This window comes from Bombina bombina, chromosome 9, assembly GCF_027579735.1.
Source record: "Bombina bombina isolate aBomBom1 chromosome 9, aBomBom1.pri, whole genome shotgun sequence".
Lineage (NCBI taxonomy): Eukaryota > Metazoa > Chordata > Amphibia > Anura > Bombinatoridae > Bombina > Bombina bombina.
In genome coordinates, this window is record NC_069507.1 from 107,853,989 (window position 1) to 107,874,257 (window position 20,269).

General features: G+C 37.3%; 1 protein-coding gene across 1 annotated transcript in view; it reads right to left on the reverse strand.

Annotated features, from left to right (window-relative positions):
• The window catches only part of PLCE1 (phospholipase C epsilon 1), a 702,162-nt gene that overhangs the window by 117,412 nt on the left and 564,481 nt on the right, over window positions 1-20,269 (reverse strand). Inside the window, 4 exon segments of the mRNA XM_053692317.1 lie at window positions 409-531; window positions 904-1,066; window positions 8,900-9,017; window positions 9,462-9,644. Of these exon segments, the coding sequence (XP_053548292.1) occupies window positions 409-531; window positions 904-1,066; window positions 8,900-9,017; window positions 9,462-9,644 (587 nt within the window).

A 20,269-nucleotide genomic window follows, 5' to 3' on the forward strand; every position in this document is an offset into this window, starting at 1 on the left:
GTGTAAAACCTTTTAAAAACTTACTTAGAAGCTCCCAATTTAACACTGTTAATGAGATAAGCCTGGGACACCCACCGCAAGGGGCTGATAGCAGAACCCCCCCCTCCCCTGCATATGAAAAGACCCATTATACAAACAAAAGCAGTCTGAAGCCTGTATACATCAGTATACATCTAAAACGTTGGGGCTTGGTTAGGTCTGAAATCAGCACAATGTTATTTAAAAATAAGCAAAAACTATACATTTTTACAAAAACACACCCAAATGGGCTATATAAATGGATCATCAACAAAACATTTATGCAAAGAAAAATCTAGTGTATTATGTAGCTTTAAAGCACTAAAGCTCTAAGTGATAATTACAAGTAATTGCCTTTGCTTTGAAACATAACATGATTAATGGATGTACCTGAAAGACTTGAAAAGTTCTACAAATTCAATAAAGTTCATGCTGCTATCAGAAACCATAAATGACTGAAAGCCCTTCATTCCTCCCTTGACTCGACCGTGCCAGCTCGAGCTACTCCAATTGCTGAAATACAGGAACATTTTATTAGACTTTTTTATTACTCAAATATCTACTCCAGAACAAACTGTGACATTTTGTGTATTTATTGCGTACCTGTTACCAGTAAAATAAAACACTTTCATAAGTTCTAATTCTTTGATTTATTACGTAAAATATACAATTTATGATAACATTTAGATGCACCACTTAAAAATACAAGATAAACTATTCTACTGCCAATAGAGGCTTAGAAAAAATCCTATGATGATTTTATAGCATTACAAAGTTCATTACATTTACAATGAAAGAAGTAGAAACGTATAAAAAAAATGACACCGCTAATGAAGATTTTACCAGTTTTTAAAAGCATGAGGTAATTCTGAAAACGGATCATACTTGCACTGTGGCTTGTTTGAACCGGACAAGACTGGTGAAGAGGCCGGTCTCGCTGGTGCTGTAGATCCGGGGGTCAGGTTTGGCGACCCAGATGCAGACACTGAATAGGCTCTTCGTGATGGAAGTGTATTAGATAACGTAATACCACTCACAAGATTCTGATCTGTCAACAAAAATAATAACGGTTTAAAAGGACAGTCTACACCTTAGTCATCTTAAAGTCTTACCTTAGATTAAGCTGCAAATAGCCTCATGCACCTTTTCTATTCATGCAGCAAGAAGGGTAACACAGTTATTTTGAAATGAATATTGTTTCTGGCAAGTTTGAAATGGCTGACAAGCTCCACCCACTGATGCCATCACGATCTGGGTCGCATATTGCTTCCAATAACAAAAGGCTCACTAGTTAGATTCAACAGACTGTCAATCAATTCAGCAGAGTGCATAGATGCAGCCCAGATTGTTATGTCATCGGTGGGTGGAGCATGGCAGCCATTTCAAACTGGCCAGAAACGATATTCATTTTAAAATAACTTTTTTTTTTTTTACCAGTCCTGCTGCATGATATAGAAAGGATGCAGGAGACTATTTGCAGCTTAATCTAAGTTAAGACTTTAACATGACTAAGGTGTAGACTGTCCCTTTAAGCAAAAATAAATAAATGTTTTATTTTTCATGATTATAGCAATATTTTTTCTCCTTAAAGGGACACAACAATGCATAAAATGTTGTCTACCAAAGTCCCTTTAAAGGAACATTACATTCAAAATTAAACTTTAAAGGTTCAAATAGAGTATTCAGTTTTAAGAGTTTTTTTAAGTTACTTCTGTTATCAAATTTACTTTGTTCTTTTGGTGCCCTTTGTTGAAAAGCATACCTATGTATGCTCAGGAGCAGCAGTGCACAACTGGGAGCTAGCTGGTGATAAATGACTACACACATATACCTTTTCCTGTTGTCACTGTTTAAACCAAATATGTTCATCTAGGTCCCAGTAGTGCATTGCTGCTCAGGGCCGTCTTTAACACAGGGCAAAAGGGGCAGCTGCCCAGGGCCGAGTCTTTGTTGAGGGGCCCAAGAGACCTTAAAAAAAAAATGCTCATGTCATGTGATGGAGAACACACTCAGTCAGTCCTAATACTGTCACAGTCAAAAGTTCTCTGCTTATATTTATTTGTGAGAAACTGTGCCAGACCGTGCCGGTGTCATGTGACATGCCAAGCAAGTGCCATGTGCTGTTTTAGATGTGCACTGTGCAGCACTGAATGCTAAGCCCTAACTCGGCATCCAGCAAATCCCACTGCATCAGAAAAGGTTCTGCTGGGGTTACCACTGTTACAAGGTTATTGCTCTGGTGGTGGGGATTGTTTCTGGGTAGGGCTGACTGTAGGCGCATGCAGCAGAAAGCTGGAGCGGCAGGCATGTATGGATTTTGGCATCTGTGCAGCTGCACACACTACTCTCTTCATTCTTGAGGCTGTGTGACTTGTCTCACACTGTATCCATGCAGCCTTGGGCAAACAGCATCCAGTCTGCTGGTCCCCTTAGCCCTGCTCTTTCTGCTGTGGCCCTAAGATCAACTAACTGAAGTTTGTTAGGGGAACGGTGCTTTGTAGAAAGGTGTCAGTGGGAAGAATAAGTGAGTGCACACACGCCCCTCCCCATGCAGCATTGTCTAGTGCAGGGTGAGAGGGAACTTGTTCCTAGCAAATAAGTGACATGTGCTGCTGTGGCTAATGTATAGTGTCATGCTGATACGTCACACATTAAGGTAAGGTTTATTTTTATAGTTTTTTTTCCTCTCTCTTATATATATATTTAACTTATATTTGTCTGCACCTCCATGCTTCCTCCTCAGTCTTTACCTTGCTTTGCTCCTGTTGGCTGCCCTAAATCTCTTTAACCAGCTAACCTCACACCAGAATCACATTCAAAAGCATATTAAATTAATCCACAGTGGATGAATTTATATATTTATTTACTTATTAGTATTGCTTAGGTCCAGTTTCACATATTGCAATTTATTTCATTTTTTTCTCTCAATTATTAGCCCAGCAGTGGATGATCCACTGCTGGGCTAATAATTAAAAAAATTGTATAAAATAAATTGATTTAGTTGTTTTTTTTGGGATGTTGGGGTGGAGAGCGAATTGCCTGGGGGGGGGGGGGGGGCAAGAAAATGTTTGCCCAGGGTCCAGTCAATATTAAAGACTGCCCTGTTGCTGCTCTAGAGCTGACTTTAGCTATGTGTTTAGCCTTTTAGCAGGAGTTAAACACATTGTTATATACAAGCAAAAGTACAAGACTAAACTGTTTTAACAAAATGCATGAGTGAACAGAAAAAAAAAATATTTGGTGTAACCACTCTTTGCCTTTAAAACAGAATCAAATCTTCTAGATACACTTGTGCTAAGTCAGAGATTTTGTAGGCAAATAGGTGTAAGATTAAATAATTATACCAAACAAGTGCTAGTGGTCATCAATTTAATATGTAGATTGAAACCCAATCAACAACTGAAACAGAAATAGCTGTGTAGGAAGAATAAAAATGTGTGAGGAACAGTCAAACTCTGCTAACAAGGTGAGGTTGCAGAAGCCAGTTTAATGTCAAAAGCCTTCCACCATGGCAAGACTGAGCACAACAACAAGACACAAGGCAGTTATACTGCATCAGATGTGCTCTCCACACTCTGCTGAAGAAGCCAAAAGAAACGGGCTATGCTGTGGAGTGTAGACACTGTGGTCAGCCAGAGAAACTTAGTGAAGATGAAAGAAACATTATGCTTACTTTTATTTACCATCATAAAATGTCTAGCTGTGTCATGATCTCAAATTTGGCAGAAGTCTAGTCAGATGTGGTCTTCATGGAAAAAGTCATACCTCAGACATAGCGGCCAAGTGACGCAACTATGCATGAAAACAGGATTTGGGGTGCAGAAAAATGGCAACAGGAGCTCTAGATGAGTCAAAATTTTAAATATCTAGCAGAAGGCAATTTGTTCTTCAAAGTGCTGGAGAGCGGTAAAGAATGAGTGTCTGCAGACAACAATGAAGCACGGTGAAAGTTCCTTGCAAGTGTGAAGCTGCATTTCTGCAAATTAAGTTGTAGGTTTCTTCAGAATTATACTTAATCATCATACAATACCATCAGGGATGTATCTGACTTCCCCTAATTTATTCTGCATGACAACAACCTCAAAAATGCAGCCAAAATCATTAAGAACTATCTTCAGAGTTAAGAAGAACAAGGAGTCCTGGAAGTGTTGAATGTATGCCTCCCACAGAACCCTGATCTCAACATCATCCAGACTGTCTGGATAAAGAGAAAGAAGCAACTAAGGCTGCTTTAATCCACATAAGAACTGTGTTTAGTTCCCTACCTACCGAGTTCCTTAAAAAACTGCAGAAGAATTGATGCTGTTTCAAAGGCAAAGGATGGTCACACCAAATATTGATTTGATTTAGAATTTTTTTCCGCTCACTCACTTTGCATTTTGTTAATTGATAAAAATAAACTATTTAATTTACATAAACATATATTTAAACGTTTAGGCAATATGTTTGCGCACAGCTGATAATTATGCTACCTAGTAGCTTATAAAGAAAACTACAGCAATGTTGCTGAAAAAAGATCTATTTAGCAAAGCAATATTTTTATTCTAAAAAATGGACACATTTGCAAAACAGTCAAATACAAGGTAAATTTAGCTTTCCAAGTTCCTTTAAACATAAAAAAAAAAAAAAAAATTCAAATACAAGGTAAATTTAGCTTTCCAAGTTCCTTTAAACATAAAAAAATTACATCCTTATATTGTGTACATCCTTTACATATTAAAGTGATGGTAAAGTTTATATGTTTTAAAATCAAGTTCACAATCTAAGCAAAATTTTTGAGGGACTTATATCTAATCACTACTAATGAAGATGCACTGTAACTTACTTTTTAATCAAGCCGTGCCACCCTACGCTCTGGCTGCCCACTTCATATTCATATTTTTTGTGAGCTAACGGTTTGAACTGTTTTCCAATCGGCTCTCTAGCTACAAAAAAGTGGCATAAGGCTAGATCACCGATTGGAGGACAGTTCAGACCATTAGCTCACAAAAAACATGACTTTTTAAGTGGGCGGCCGGATCACGGGGTATTAGAATGTCATGGCTAGATTAAAAGATAAGTTACAAAGCATCTTCATTAGAAGTGATCATTTAAAAGTCCCGCTAAAATATTGCCTAGATTCCAGTTTTAAAACCTGTAAAGCTTACCATTACTTTAAGTAAACTAAAGAATTACATACAATACTCAGTTTTATCATAAATGTTGTAATCAGTGTCCTGGTCTTAATGACAAATTGACCAGATACAACACTAGATAAAGTACTTTACATAAAATCTGCATCTCTGCAAATCTTGGCAAGCAGAACTAGTTTATTTTCTCATCTTTTTTTATTCATTCCCAAGATAAGCAATACTATGGGGGATATTTATCAAAGCGTCAACTGAAAATAAGCTTGAATCCCACGTCGTATTTGTCGCGAGATTGATCTGCCGTAGTTATTAAAGGGTCAAGATCGTTAAATGTTGAAATGTGTGATGAAAAATGCGTTCCTGCGATCTCAATCCGACGCAGATCGATGCTTGCGTCATTACAGATGTTTCGAATTCACATTCAACTCTTATTTGACCATTTTCCCAATTTATCAAACATTTAACAGGTACGCTCGCGTCTATTCCGACTCAGCGTACCTAGTTTTCAATCCGCCACCTTTGAGGCTGCGGATGTCATAGAAATCAATGGGAGTCTGAAAACACAGAAAGCTTATGTTCAATGCTGCAAGAGAATGAAGTACATTACATAATATAATTAAATTAGAAACTTTATTAAAATTGTATACCCTTTCTAAATCAAACAATATTATTGCTCCACATTTGGTGCACTAGTAGATATAGGAATAAAAATGAAAAATACATTACTACTTATGGATTATGTTACAACTTTGTCTCTCATTACAATGCAAGGGGACAATATTATTTCTCCAAATTATTGCAACGTTTTGCCCCAAACATGTCGCACTAATAGATATAGAGATAAAAATGAAATAAATACACAACATAATATAGCTTATTTCCTTTTTATTTTTTTTGGAAAAATCTATTTGCACCATGTTTAAGCCATAAAATACAAGTCCCACTCTCCACTTCGCACCAAATTTGACGCAAACTCCTAAACAACCCACACACTAGTGAATTTTTCAACCACTTTTTATTGGAATATGCATAATCACATGATTTATGACATCAGCCAATCTGATTCAAATATAAATTTTAAACTATCACTAACGAATCAAATTGCTCGATACTTGTGTCACTGATCACTCATCAGAACTTGTAAGTGCCATTTGTTACATTGTGTATTATACTTTGAAAGTATGTATATGTGAAATTAGTATTAAAGATAAACATTGATGCTGACATTAGGACACACAGTGTAATGTTTTAGACAATGATTTTAAAATTTTAATTGATGTTTGATTCAATATAATTTTAAAATTATAGCTCAAAGGGATAGCCCACCTAACATTAAACTTTCATGATTCAGATACAGCAGAAATTAAAATCACCTCTTTACGGTCATGATATTTTAAGTGTTTTTCTTCCTTCTCTTGAATTTCTTTTTCAGTAAGAAATGTCATCTTATATGCCAGCCCATTTTATAACACCTGTGTAGGAGTGGTTTTTAAAACTAGATTGCAATCAGAAGGGGTTACACAGGTACAGAGAGAAACTGGTCCAGCTCTTAAAATATCCAGTGATTGCAAATAAATACATACGATACCCTGATTACATGCTATATTCACAATTATTCCTGCTCAGAATAATAATACATTTACACTATATGCATATAGTTGTATAAATAAACACAGAGATATGACAGACAACATTGTTTAGAACAAAAAAAGGAACTTAGGGACATGTAAATATGTGTGCAAAAGATTTTTGACATAACACACACACATATATATATATATATATATATATATATACACACACACACACACAAGTATGTGCAAAGATATATGTACAAATTCTAGCATTAATAATCATTTATAAAAAAAAACATGAGATAAAAGCATATCATGACTTCTAGAAATACAAATACACATTAATGTATGTGAAAGTATCATATAACAGATTTGTTTGTATAACAAATATAAAAATAACTTTCTACGAGGTATTGTTTGTTGAGTTATAAATCTAGCAATTTCTTGGACATTAACATGAAAAATAAAAGATTAACTTTAGAGAAATATGCTTGTTCATGGACAGTAATGAAATGGTATAAAGTTGGGAAAAACCTGAATAACCGCGACATTGATGACTGTTAGTTAACAACAGTCCGATGCTCATCGCGCCGTACTAGTTGTGCGTGTTTTTGATGTTTTTTGATAAATAAGGGCATTGTATGTGGATCCGCATCAGCAATGTCTGGTGAGTGCATTGACGCCGGTGAATGCACTGAGATTGACGCTTCAATAAATATGACCCAAAATATGTATCTTATAACATGATATTGCAATTAGTTTTTCTTGCCTTTAAAGGGAAAGTCTAGTCCAAAATAAACTTTCATGATTCAGATAGAGAATGTAATTTTAAACAATTTTCCAATTTACTTTTATCATCAATCTTGCTTTGGGGTAACTTCTTCCATTTATAGAAGAAACGCTTAACTTGGGTTTCTGAATTTATTGAGGTATCCATTTGCTCCATAATTATCTGGTTTTTAAGTTTCTGCTGGAATTCTGATTTCCATTATTTCAAAATCAGTAATCTGCCTACTAAAATTATGGCATTGAATTGACGGGCATTTTTAAAGTGGGTTTCTTTTTTGCCATCTATTAAAAAAATACATGATTATCTATTATTTTTAACTGATTACAATTAATTTTATTTGACCAATAATTTATTTTATACCAGAATTTCTTTATTTTAGGACAACTTCAAAAACAATGGTATATGTCTGCTTCTAGTATCTTACATTTATGGCAATGCAAGCCTGACTTATCCAAACGAGCTTTGATTTTTTAAATAATATAGATTCTATTTACCAATTTGGTATGCGATTCTCTTCACGAAGAGGAGAGTGTTGCAGAGTCTACTAATTAAAAACTTTTCTGGACAACCTCAAAAAAATAAAATAAGTACTGGGTCTCTCATTAAATCAGGTCTGATGCCCTTTTTTATGCTGCACTTAAAGGGACAGTGTACTGTAAAACAGTTTTCTCCTTAATTTGTCTACTGACTTGTTATACGAGCTGCAGATTATAAAATGTAAGCAAAATTGCTTCTATGTGTATATTTTTTGTATATGAAATAGCTATCTGCTAATTAAAACCACAACCTAATGAAATGGTCTAAATTTGCAGGAAACACAGACCTCATTAGCTTATCTTTCCATTTTTCCCCCAAAACCTCCTGATATCTCTCTATACACAGTGGGGCCAATACTTAGGGCCACATTACAAGTGGCACACTAAATATATTTTTGCTTGTCCAGTACCACTGTAGAAAATGAAGTTTTAAGGCTGAGCGGTTTAGCGCACGTATTAGGTATTACTTCAAAGTAAAAAATTAGCACGAAAGTTAAACCCGATGAACACTTACTTCAGGAATTCGGATATTGCGACCCATAGACTTGTTCAGAAAAAAACCCTAACCTAACACTTATCGCTCACATGCTAACCCGACACCACGTAAAACCTGTGCTAAAGTAGAAGGTAGTTATGAATATTTTACATTATAATGTCCTTCACATAGAAGAAAATGTTATTTTTAAATATATATAGATGATATTTTTTTGTAAAATATATATCTATATGAATAATTTAAATTAATTTAAAATTAAAGAGCAAAAATAGTGCACTCTAACTTCTATAAAAACTATAAAAACAAGACAAGTAAAAATAATAACTTCAATAATGTACAAAACCAGCTGTTCAAACCTTGTTCCTCTTGCTCATCAGTTTCTGGTGGATCAGAACCACTTCTGCTTCTACATTCTTTGCAATTTTTGCTTTTACGAGTAGCCATTTCATCATCTGCCGCATCTCCACTTTCACCCTGAGAATATTATTTATATATTAATTTACGTATTTACTGATGTATCATCAACTAGACAAATCATCAAGGTGAGTTGTTGCGCAACATTTCCGGAAAATATGTTTTTAAATTATACATATTTCCAGATAATCCAAATTCTCGGAAAGCAGCATTGCACTAGCAGGAGGGAGTCTGTGTTAAAAACAGGTATTTGTGTTAAAAGATGAGGGGTACTGCATAGTTCATTTGTATTTTCTTTCCCAGAATCCTTTGCTCCAGTACAAAAAGCAATAGCTCAGGCTTTAAGTGGGGATGTGCAAATTGGTTACACAATTATCTATTGAGTGAATACTACAACATAAAAGATTTGATACGCAAATTCAATACATGCTATAGAAAATGTAAAGTAACTGCAGAGTAAACAAATACGAATAAAGTTTAACTATAAGCAGAAACATATTGTACCCTCATAAGAACTTTCTTCTTTTTCTTGGTTCCACTTATCCCCAGTGTATTATTTCTCTGCACAGTAGGTTTCTCAGTGTTTTTTATTAAGGTGCCAGTGCCTGTGTTTCTTGTACTCCAGCGCCTGCCTCCAAATAGTTCAACAGCTTGTGCTAAGGTTGGGCCTTCAAATCTGTTGTCCTCCTAAATAAGAACATAATTAAATAGCATTAAGGGTTTAGGCATTGAAACGTCAACAACATAGAACAGATCCCATTTAAAACTGAAAAGAAAATGGGAGGTTTATACTTGCTACCTGCTCTTCACAGCAGCTGCAATTTGCCAATCATTATTTACAAATTGAATTTAATATGAAATGTTTAGTTATGCATAATAAAAAAATCTTGCATGGATTTTCTAATTCTCAGAACTGGGTTGGTCCATCTCAAGTGGTCCAACATAGGTTGCTTGACTATTTTTAATTTTCCTAATTTTTTTTTAGTTATTACCTCATTGATATTGCAAAACCACCAGTTTGTTGTTTTATTTGACCACAATGGACATCTTTGTATCATGGCACACAACACATTGTGGCAATACAGATGTTTACTGGAACCTCAATATCTCAACTCAGGATGGTCTTTGGAACAAAAAAAATGATATCTACCATACATTACAAGGAACATGGGCATACATAAACATTTTGCACATTCTTGCTACTTACACGAAGAACTTAAAGGAACATAAAACAGGTTTAGATCTGTGCATATCCTAAAAGGGCTAATTAATTAAAAATAGTTTGCATAATTTTTTTTTAAAAAATTGCTGGCAAGTACAGGTAGCCCTCAGTTTACGCCGGGGTTAGGTTCCAGAAGGAATGGTTGTAAATCGAAACCGTTGTAAATTGAAACCCAGTTTATAATGTAAGTCAATGGGAAGTGAGGGAGATAGGTTCCAGGCCCCTCTCAAAATTGTCATAAGTTACACCCAATACATTATTTTTAAAGCTTTGAAATGAAGACTTTAAATGCTAAACAGCATTATAAACCTAATAAAATAATCACACAACACAGTCTTCACTTGCATTTTTCTACAGTTCTTTCTATGCATTCCAATCTGGACTGATTTATAGACAGGAGGATCTTGTTCCTTTGAAATCTGCTCGATAGCTCAGGTCTGGTTAAACTGATTAATTTCAGCTTGCTTGGCTTTGCTGCAACACAAGCGGAAAGCTCTACCTACTATTTTAATAAATGCACTGCTTTTCAGTGCTTTTCAATAGCAGTTACATGACTGGAAAAAAAGGTTGTTATTCTGAAACGGTGTAAATTGAACCGTTGTAAAACGAGGGCTACCTGTATTTAAAAATAATTTTAAAGAATAAGCAACATGAATTACATAGCTAAGCTGCCTGGAAAAGCCAACTCTTCCCCCCTCCCCCCCCTTTATCAGTGTTTAGACACATGCATTGTATTTCAACTGAGTTCACAGCTTCTAGGCATGCTCCAGCAGATAATCTCTATGCATTTTAGCATTATACCAAAACAACAATAGATATAGATACAGCCGTAGAAGGAAAGTGTGGGGGGAGTTAGAGCTTTACAATTTAGAAACTAAAAAGAAAGGGTTAATGGCGAATCACTGCAGTATAGATTTGCAGGTAAGTAATTAAAGTACATATTATATTTTGTCTCTATCCCAACTTGCTTTATGTCCCTTTAAGTCCTAATGTAATGATGAAGATTGCTGAAAGGGTTGGGTCTCAGTCCTACATTTTTTAGGGGGTACCTAGGTAAGTATAGTGGTCATGTAGAACATTTCATGTTTGAGACTTCTCTTATTTATTTATTATTTATGGGGATGTAAAAGTGCAATTTTGTAACATATCGCCTCACTTTTAGGTTGATTATCTCTGGTGGGGGACCAGATAGGTGCAGTTATGAAAATTCACCCTGCTGACGTATCAAGGCTTATGTTGCTACATATCTTTTCCTAATGGGCTTTAGCTAACAACATTGCACTCTATACTAACATTATGACAGTGGCAAGCCTTCTTATCTGCAGACTCAAGCCTAGAATGGCTCCTCCAAATTAGGTAAATGGTGGGTAGTGTTTGGCTATTTAAAAACAATTGCAGCAAACAAGACTGTAATCTATTTTTAAAATGTTTAAAATTGGCCGATATGTTATTCTACAGTAAAACAACATAAATGTCTTGCTATTACAAGGTATTTACTGTCCATTTAAATCGTTTTCTCTTACATTAATAAAACTTTTTATTTCCTAAATTGATAACCTTTGTTATGGAGAAATACTTTTAGACAGCCTTTTAGTTTAGTTTATAGTAAAAAAAAATGGCAAACCGTTAGAGCTTGTAATTTTAAGACTATCAACCCTAGACTATGTGTTTAACCCCCTGTGAAGGTGTTAAACCACTGGTTTTAGGTATAGAAATGTGTGATTGAGTGAGCGCACATTTTTAGCTACCTCCCAAGTCCACTAGGGGACTTCTGTCAGTGAGCTTAAGGCTGTAAACACTAGCGCTCGGCCTACTACACATACACCTAGGTTTTAGGTATAGATATATATTACAAAAATATATACAGATATATACAGAAATAAATATTTAAAAATAAAAAGAGCATTTTCTTCTAAGTAAAAACCATAGGAATGTGAGGTATTCCTAAAGTGTATATATATATATATATGTGTGTGTGTGGCTGGTCCCGGGCAGCCACAGAGGGGAAGTGGTGTCTTTGGGTCTTTAAACCAGAGCCTAATTTTAAGGAGCCCCTGGGCCTTGGTTTGTCAAGCCCTGATATATCATTTAATATATATATATATATATATATATATATATATATATATATATATATATATATATAAACATGTATTTATCTAAATAGTATTTATTTTAAAAAAATCAGATTTTTTTTTTATTCAATCTGATTTTTTAAAATAAAATGCTTTTTTTGATGAAAAATCTATCGAAACATACGGCTAGATTTAGAGTTGGGCGGTAGCCGTCAAAAACAGCGTTAGAGGCTCCTAACGCTGGTTTTTACCGCCCTCTGGTATTTGGAGTCAGTCAGGAAAGGGTCTAACGCTCACTTTGCAGCCGCGACTTTTCCATACCGCAGATCCCCCTACGCCATTTGCGTATCCTATCTTTTCAATGGGATCTTCCTAACGCCGGTATTTCGAGTCTTGGCTGAAGTGAGCGTTAGAAATCTAACGACAAAACTCCAGCCGCAGAAAAAAGTCAGTAGTTAAGAGCTTTCTGGGCTAACGCCGGTTTATAAAGCTCTTAACTACTGTGCTCTAAAGTACACTAACACCCATAAACTACCTATGTACCCCTAAACCGAGGTCCCCCCACATCGCCGCCACTCTATTAAAATTTTTTAACCCCTAATCTGCCGACCGCACACCGCTGCCACCTACGTTATCCCTATGAACCCCTAATATGCCGCCCCCAACGTTGCCGCTACCTACCTACACTTATTAACCCCTAATCTGCCGACCGGACCGCGCCGCTATTATAATAAAGTTATTAACCCCTAATCCGCCTCATTCCCGCCTCAATAACCCTATAATAAATAGTATTAACCCCTAATCTGCCCTCCCTAACATCGCCGACACCTAACTTCAAGTATTAACCCCTAATCTGCCAATCGGAGCTCACCGATACTCTAAAAATTTTTTAACCACTAAAGCTAATTCTAACCCTAACCCTAACACCCCCCTAAGTTAAATATAATTTTATTCTAACGAAATAAATTAACTCTTATTAAATAAATTATTCCTATTTAAATCTAAATACTTACCTGTAAAATAAACCCTAATATAGCTACAATATAAATAATAATTATATTGTAGCTATTTTAGGATTAATATTTATTTTACAGGCAACTTTGTATTTATTTTAACCAGGTACAATAGCTATTAAATAGTTAATAACTATTTAATAGTTACCTAGTTAAAATAATTACAAAATTACCTGTAAAATAAATCCTAACCTAAGTTACAATTAAACCTAACACTACACTATCAATAAATTAATTAAATAAAATACCTATGATTATCTACAATTAAACCTAACACTACACTATCAATAAATAAATTAAATACAATTCCTACAAATAAATACAATGAAATAAACTAACTAAAGTACAAAAAATAAAAAAGAACTAAGTTACAAAAAATAAAAAAATATTTACAAACATTAGAAAAATATTACAACAATTTTAAACTAATTACACCTACTCTAAGCCCCCTAATAAAATAACAAAGCCCCCCCAAAATAAAAAAATGCCCTACCCTATTCTAAAATTAAAATAGAAAAGCTCTTTTACCTTACCAGCCCTGAAAAGGGCCCTTTGCGGGGCATGCCCCAAAGAATTCAGCTCTTTTGCCTGTAAAAAAAAACCATACAATACCCCCCCCAACATTACAACCCACCACCCACATACCCCTAATCTAACCCAAACCCCCCTTAAATAAACCTAACACTAAGCCCCTGAAGATCTCCCTACCTTGTCTTCACCACACCGGGTCCCGATCTGTCCAGAAGAGCCTCCGATGTCTTGATCCAAGCCCAAGCGGGGGGCTGAAGAGTGACGTCCATCCTCGGGCTGAAGTCTGGATCCAAGCGGCGGCTGAAGAAATCCATCATCGGGCTGAAGTCTTCTATCAAGCGGCATCTTCAATCTTCTTTCTTCCGGAGCGGAGCGGAGCCATCTTCTTCCCAGCCGACGCGGATCCATCCTCTTCTACCGACGCCTACTCGCCGAATGACGGTTCCTTTAAATGACGTCATCCAAGATGGCGTCCCTCGAATTCCGATTGGCTGATAGGATTCTATCAGCCAATTGGAATTAAGGTAGGAATATTCTGATTGGCTGATGGAATCAGCCAATCAGATTCAAGTTCAATCCGATTGGCTGATCCAATCAGCCAATCAGATTGAGCTCGCATTCTATTGGCTGATCGGAACAGCCAATAGAATGCAAGCTCAATCTGATTGGCTTATTGGATCAGCCAATCGGATTGAACTTGAATCTGATTGGCTGATTCCATCAGCCAATCAGAATATTTCTACCTTAATTCCGATTGGCTGATAGAATCCTATCAGCCAATCGGAATTCGAGGGACGCCATCTTGGATGACGTCATTTAAAGGAACCGTCATTCGGCGAGTAGGCGTTGGTTGAAGAGGATGGATCCGCGTCGGCTGGGAAGATGGCTCCGCTCCGCTCCGGAAGAAAGAAGATTGAAGATGCCGCTTGATAGAAGACTTCATCCCGATGATGGACTTCCGACTTCAGCCCGATGATGGATTTCTTCAGCCGCCGCTTGGATCCAGACTTCAGCCCGAGGATGGACGTCACTCTTCAGCCCCCCGCTTGGGCTTGGATCAAGACATCGGACCCTCTTCTGGACCGATCGCTGAACCCGGTGAGGTGAAGACAAGGTAGGGAGATCTTCAGGGTCTTAGTGTTAGGTTTATTTAAGGGGGGTTTGGGTTAGATTAGGGGTATGTGGGTGGTGGGTTGTAATGTTGGGGGGGGGTATTGTATGTGGTTTTTTTTACAGGCAAAAGAGCTGAATTCTTTGGGGCATGCCCCGCAAAGGGCCCTTTTCAGGGCTGGTAAGGTAAAAGAGCTTTGAACTTTTTTAATTTAGAATAGGGTAGGGCATTTTTTTATTTTGGGGGGCTTTGTTATTTTATTAGGGGGCTTAGAGTAGGTGTAATTAGTTTAAAATTGTTGTAATATTTTTCTAATGTTTGTAAATATTTTTTTATTTTTTTGTACTTTAGTTAGTTTATTTAATTGTATTTATTTGTAGATATTGTATTTAATTAATTTATTGATAGTGTAGTGTTAGGTTTAATTGTAGATAATTGTAGGTATTGTATTTAATTAATTTACTGATAGTGTAGTGTTAGGTTTAATTGTAACTTAGGTTAGGATTTATTTTACAGGTAATTTTGTAATTATTTTAACTAGGTAACTATTAAATAGTTATTAACTATTTAATAGCTATTGTACCTGGTTAATATAATTACAAAGTTGCCTGTAAAATAAATATTAATCCTAAAATAGCTACAATATAATTATAATTTATATTGTAGCTATATTAGGGTTTATTTTACAGGTAAGTATTTAGCTTTAAATAGGAATAAGTTATTTAATAATAGTTAATTTATTTAGTTAGATTTAAATTATATTTAACTTAGGGGGGTGTTAGGGTTAGACTTAGCTTTAGGGGTTAATACATTTATTATAGTAGCGGTGAGATCCGGTCGGCAGATTAGGGGTTAATAATTGTAGGTAGGTGGAGGCGACGTTGGGGGCGGCAGATTAGGGGTTAATAAATATAAAATAGGGGTCGGCGGTGTTAGGGGCAGCAGATTAGGGGTACATAGGGATAACGTAGCTGGCGGCGGTGTACGGAGCGGCAGATTAGGGGTTAATAATAATATGCAGGGGTCAGCGATAGCGGGGGCGGCAGATTAGGGGTTAATAAGTGTAAGGTTAGGGGGTGTTTAGACTCGGGGTACATGTTAGGGTGTTAGGTGCAGACTTAGGAAGTGTTTCCCCATAGGAAACAATGTAGCTGCGTTAGGAGCTGAAGGCTGCTTTTTTGCAGGTGTTAGGGTTTTTTTCAGCTCAAACAGCCCCATTGTTTCCTATGGGGGAATCGTGCACGAGCACGTTTTTGAAGCTGGCCGCGTCCGTAAGCAACGCTGGTATCTAGAGTTGCAGTGGCGGAAAATATGCTCTACGCTCCCTTTTTGGAGCCTAACGGAGCCCTTCTGTGAACTCTAAATACCAGCGGTATTTAAAAGGTGCGGGAGAAAAAAAGCATGCGTAGCTAACGCACCCCTTTGGCCGCAGAACTCTAAATCTAGCCGATAGTTTCTATTTAAGGTATAATAAAAACCAAAGGTGATTCATTGCCATGCTCTCCCAGAGGATTCTGTAAGATTATTATTATTTTTTTTTTCTGTCTAGAAGATTTTATAAAAAGACAGAAGGGAAGTATGAGTTAGGGAACTTATTATAGTACCAATATCAGGTTCATATAAATAGTTATATAAGCCAAACGCCAAGTTGAGTACAAGTAAACAGTCTCTAAGTATATGTTCCAAACTAAGTTAAGACAGGAGGGCAAATAGAAGATTTTGTCACATATTCTTAGTTTTATAGCTCTCAAAACTGTGTATTTGTGTGTCTGCAAAAATGTCATGCCTTCTCTTCACAGCAAAAGTTTTATAAAATAAATATAGTTGAGAAATAGACCTTAAAGGGACACTAAACCCAAATTCTTTCTTTCATGATTCAGATAGAGCATGCAATTTTAAGCAACTTTCTAAATTTGACCTTATGGTCCCTGTTATGCCATTGCTCATCTGCCAATCTTTGTACACAGAATCAACTCTTACTAAGTTTCAAGCAGCTCAATGAATAGAAGATTGTTTGAAATGGAATAGATCTGCACAAGGACCTAAGTGTCAGGACAGAGGGGCAAGATATATAGATAGATAGATAGATAGATAGATAGATAGATAGATAGATAGATATGTATACAAACGGGTATTTCTGTATTTTTATTCTTTTAGGCATTCTGTAGAATCATTCTTCAGGAGATGTCTGGATAAAGACTGTAGAGAGTCAAACAGTGGAATGATTTATTATATTTTAAGACAGCTTTGTTTGGCAGTTTCAGTAGTGGCCTCTTGATATGGGTGATCATAGACGGATATCTCATAGTCAAGAATATATGGAGTCTGGAGAACTTGACCACTAAGGTTTACAACTGGCTCATGCCATTGCTTCAAATACAACTATTGTTATATTATCAGATATCTATAAAATGAATGCAGGGGTTATGAATTGCTTAACACAACCACCTACAAAATACAGAGGTCCTTAACCCAGAAAGAACACAGAACCCTACTTTGAGCTTTAGTCCATGGGTGGCAAACATATCAGGATGTGTTTCATGTGTCTGATCCCTAAAAACATAATTTATGCTTACCTGATAAATTCCTTTCTTCTGTAGTGTGATCAGTCCACGGGTCATCATTACTTGTGGGATATTAACTGCTCCCCTACAGGAAGTGCAAGAGGATTCACCCAGCAGAGTTGCTATATAGCTCCTCCCCTCTACGTCACCTCCAGTCATTCGACCAAGGACCAACGAGAAAGGAGAAGCCAAGGGTGTAGTGGTGACTGGAGTATAATTTAAAAAATATTTACCTGCCTTAAAAAACAGGGCGGGCCGTGGACTGATCACACTACAGAAGAAAGGAATTTATCAGGTAAGCATAAATTATGTTTTCTTCTGTTAAGTGTGATCAGTCCACGGGTCATCATTACTTGTGGGATACCAATACCAAAGCAAAAGTACACGGATGACGGGAGGGATAGGCAGGCTCTTTATACAGAAGGAACCACTGCCTGAAGAACCTTTCTCCCAAAAATAGCCTCCGAGGAAGCAAAAGTGTCAAATTTGTAAAATTTGGAAAAAGTATGAAGCGAAGACCAAGTTGCAGCCTTGCAAATCTGTTCAACAGAGGCCTCATTCTTAAAGGCCCAAGTGGAAGCCACAGCTCTAGTGGAATGAGCTGTAATTCTTTCAGGAGGCTGCTGTCCAGCAGTCTCATAAGCTAAACGAATTATGCTACGAAGCCAAAAAGAGAGAGAGGTAGCAGAAGCTTTTTGACCTCTCCTCTGACCAGAGTAAACGACAAACAGGGAAGACGTTTGTCGAAAATCTTTAGTTGCCTGTAAATAAAATTTAAGGGCACGAACTACATCCAGATTGTGCAAAAGACGTTCCTTCCTCGAAGAAGGATTTGGGCACAAGGATGGAACAACAATCTCCTGATTGATATTCCTGTTAGTGACTACCTTAGGTAAGAACCCAGGCTTAGTACGCAGAACTACCTTATCCGAGTGAAAAATCAAATAAGGAGAATCACAATGTAAGGCTGATAACTCAGAGACTCTTCGAGCCGAGGAAATAGCCATTAAAAATAGAACTTTCCAAGATAACAACTTTATATCAATGGAATGAAGGGGTTCAAACGGAACACCCTGTAAAACGTTAAGAACAAGGTTTAAACTCCATGGTGGAGCCACAGCTTTAAACACAGGTTTAATCCTGGCCAAAGCCTGACAAAAAGCCTGAACGTCTGGAACTTCTGACAGACGCTTGTGTAACAGAATGGACAGAGCTGAGATCTGTCCCTTTAAGGAACTAGCGGATAACCCCTTTTCTAAACCTTCTTGTAGAAAAGACAATATCCTAGGAATCCTAACCTTACTCCAAGAGTAACCTTTGGATTCGCACCAATATAGGTATTTACGCCATATTTTATGGTAAATCTTTCTGGTAACAGGCTTCCTAGCCTGTATTAAGGTATCAATAACTGACTCAGAAAAACCACGCTTTGATAAGATCAAGCGTTCAATTTCCAAGCAGTCAGCTTCAGAGAAGTTAGATTTTGATGTTTGAAAGGACCCTGAATCAGAAGGTCCTGTTTCAGAGGTAACGACCAAGGTGGACAGAATGACATGTCCACCAGATCTGTATACCAAGTCCTGCGTGGCCATGCAGGCACTATTAGAATCACTGATGCTTTCTCCTGTTTGATTCTGGCAATCAATCGAGGAAGCATCGGGAAAGGTGGAAACACATAAGCCATCCTGAAGGTCCATGGTGCTGTCAAGGCATCTATCAGGACCGCTCCCGGATCCCTGGATCTGGACCCGTAGCGCGGAAGCTTGGCGTTCTGTCGAGACGCCATGAGATCTATCTCTGGTTTGCCCCAACGTCGAAGTATTTGGGCAAAGACCTCTGGATGAAGTTCCCACTCCCCCGGATGAAAAGTCTGACGACTTAAGAAATCCGCCTCCCAGTTCTCCACTCCCGGGATGTGGATTGCAGACAGGTGGCAAGAGTGAGACTCTGCCCAGCGAATTATCTTCGATACTTCCATCATTGCTAGGGAGCTTCTTGTCCCTCCCTGATGGTTGATATAAGCTACAGTCGTGATGTTGTCCGACTGGAACCTGATGAACCCCCGAGTTGCTAACTGGGGCCAAGCCAGAAGAGCATTGAGGACTGCTCTCAATTCCAGAATGTTTATTGGAAGAAGACTCTCCTCCTGATTCCATAGTCCCTGAGCCTTCAGAGAATTCCAGACAGCGCCCCAACCTAGTAGGCTGGCGTCTGTTGTTACAATTGACCAGTCTGGCCTGCTGAATGGCATTCCCCTGGACAGATGTGGCCGATAAAGCCACCATAGAAGAGAATTTCTGGTCTCTTGAATGGAATGAAGGACACGGCATGCATTTAGAAGTTTTGTTAACCTGTCCTCTGTCAGGTAAATCATTTCTACAGAATCTATCAGAGTCCCCAGGAAGGGAACTCTTGTGAGTGGAAAGAGAGAACTTTTCTCTTCGTTCACTTTCCATCCATGCGACCTTAGAAATGCCAATACTATCTCTGTATGAGATTTGGCAGTTTGAAAGCTTGAAGCTTGTATCAGTATGTCGTCTAAGTACGGAGTTACTGAAATTCCTCGCGGTCTTAGTACCGCCAGAAGAGTGCCCAGAACCTTTGTGAAGATTCTTGGAGCCGTAGCCAGTCCGAATGGAAGAGCTAAAAACTGGTAATGCCTGTCTAAAAAAGGCAAACCTTAGATACCGGTAATGACTTCTGTGAATCGGTATGTGAAGGTAAGCATCCTTTAAATCCACTGTGGTCAAGTACTGACCCTCTTGAATCATGGTCAAAATTGTTCGAATAGTTTCC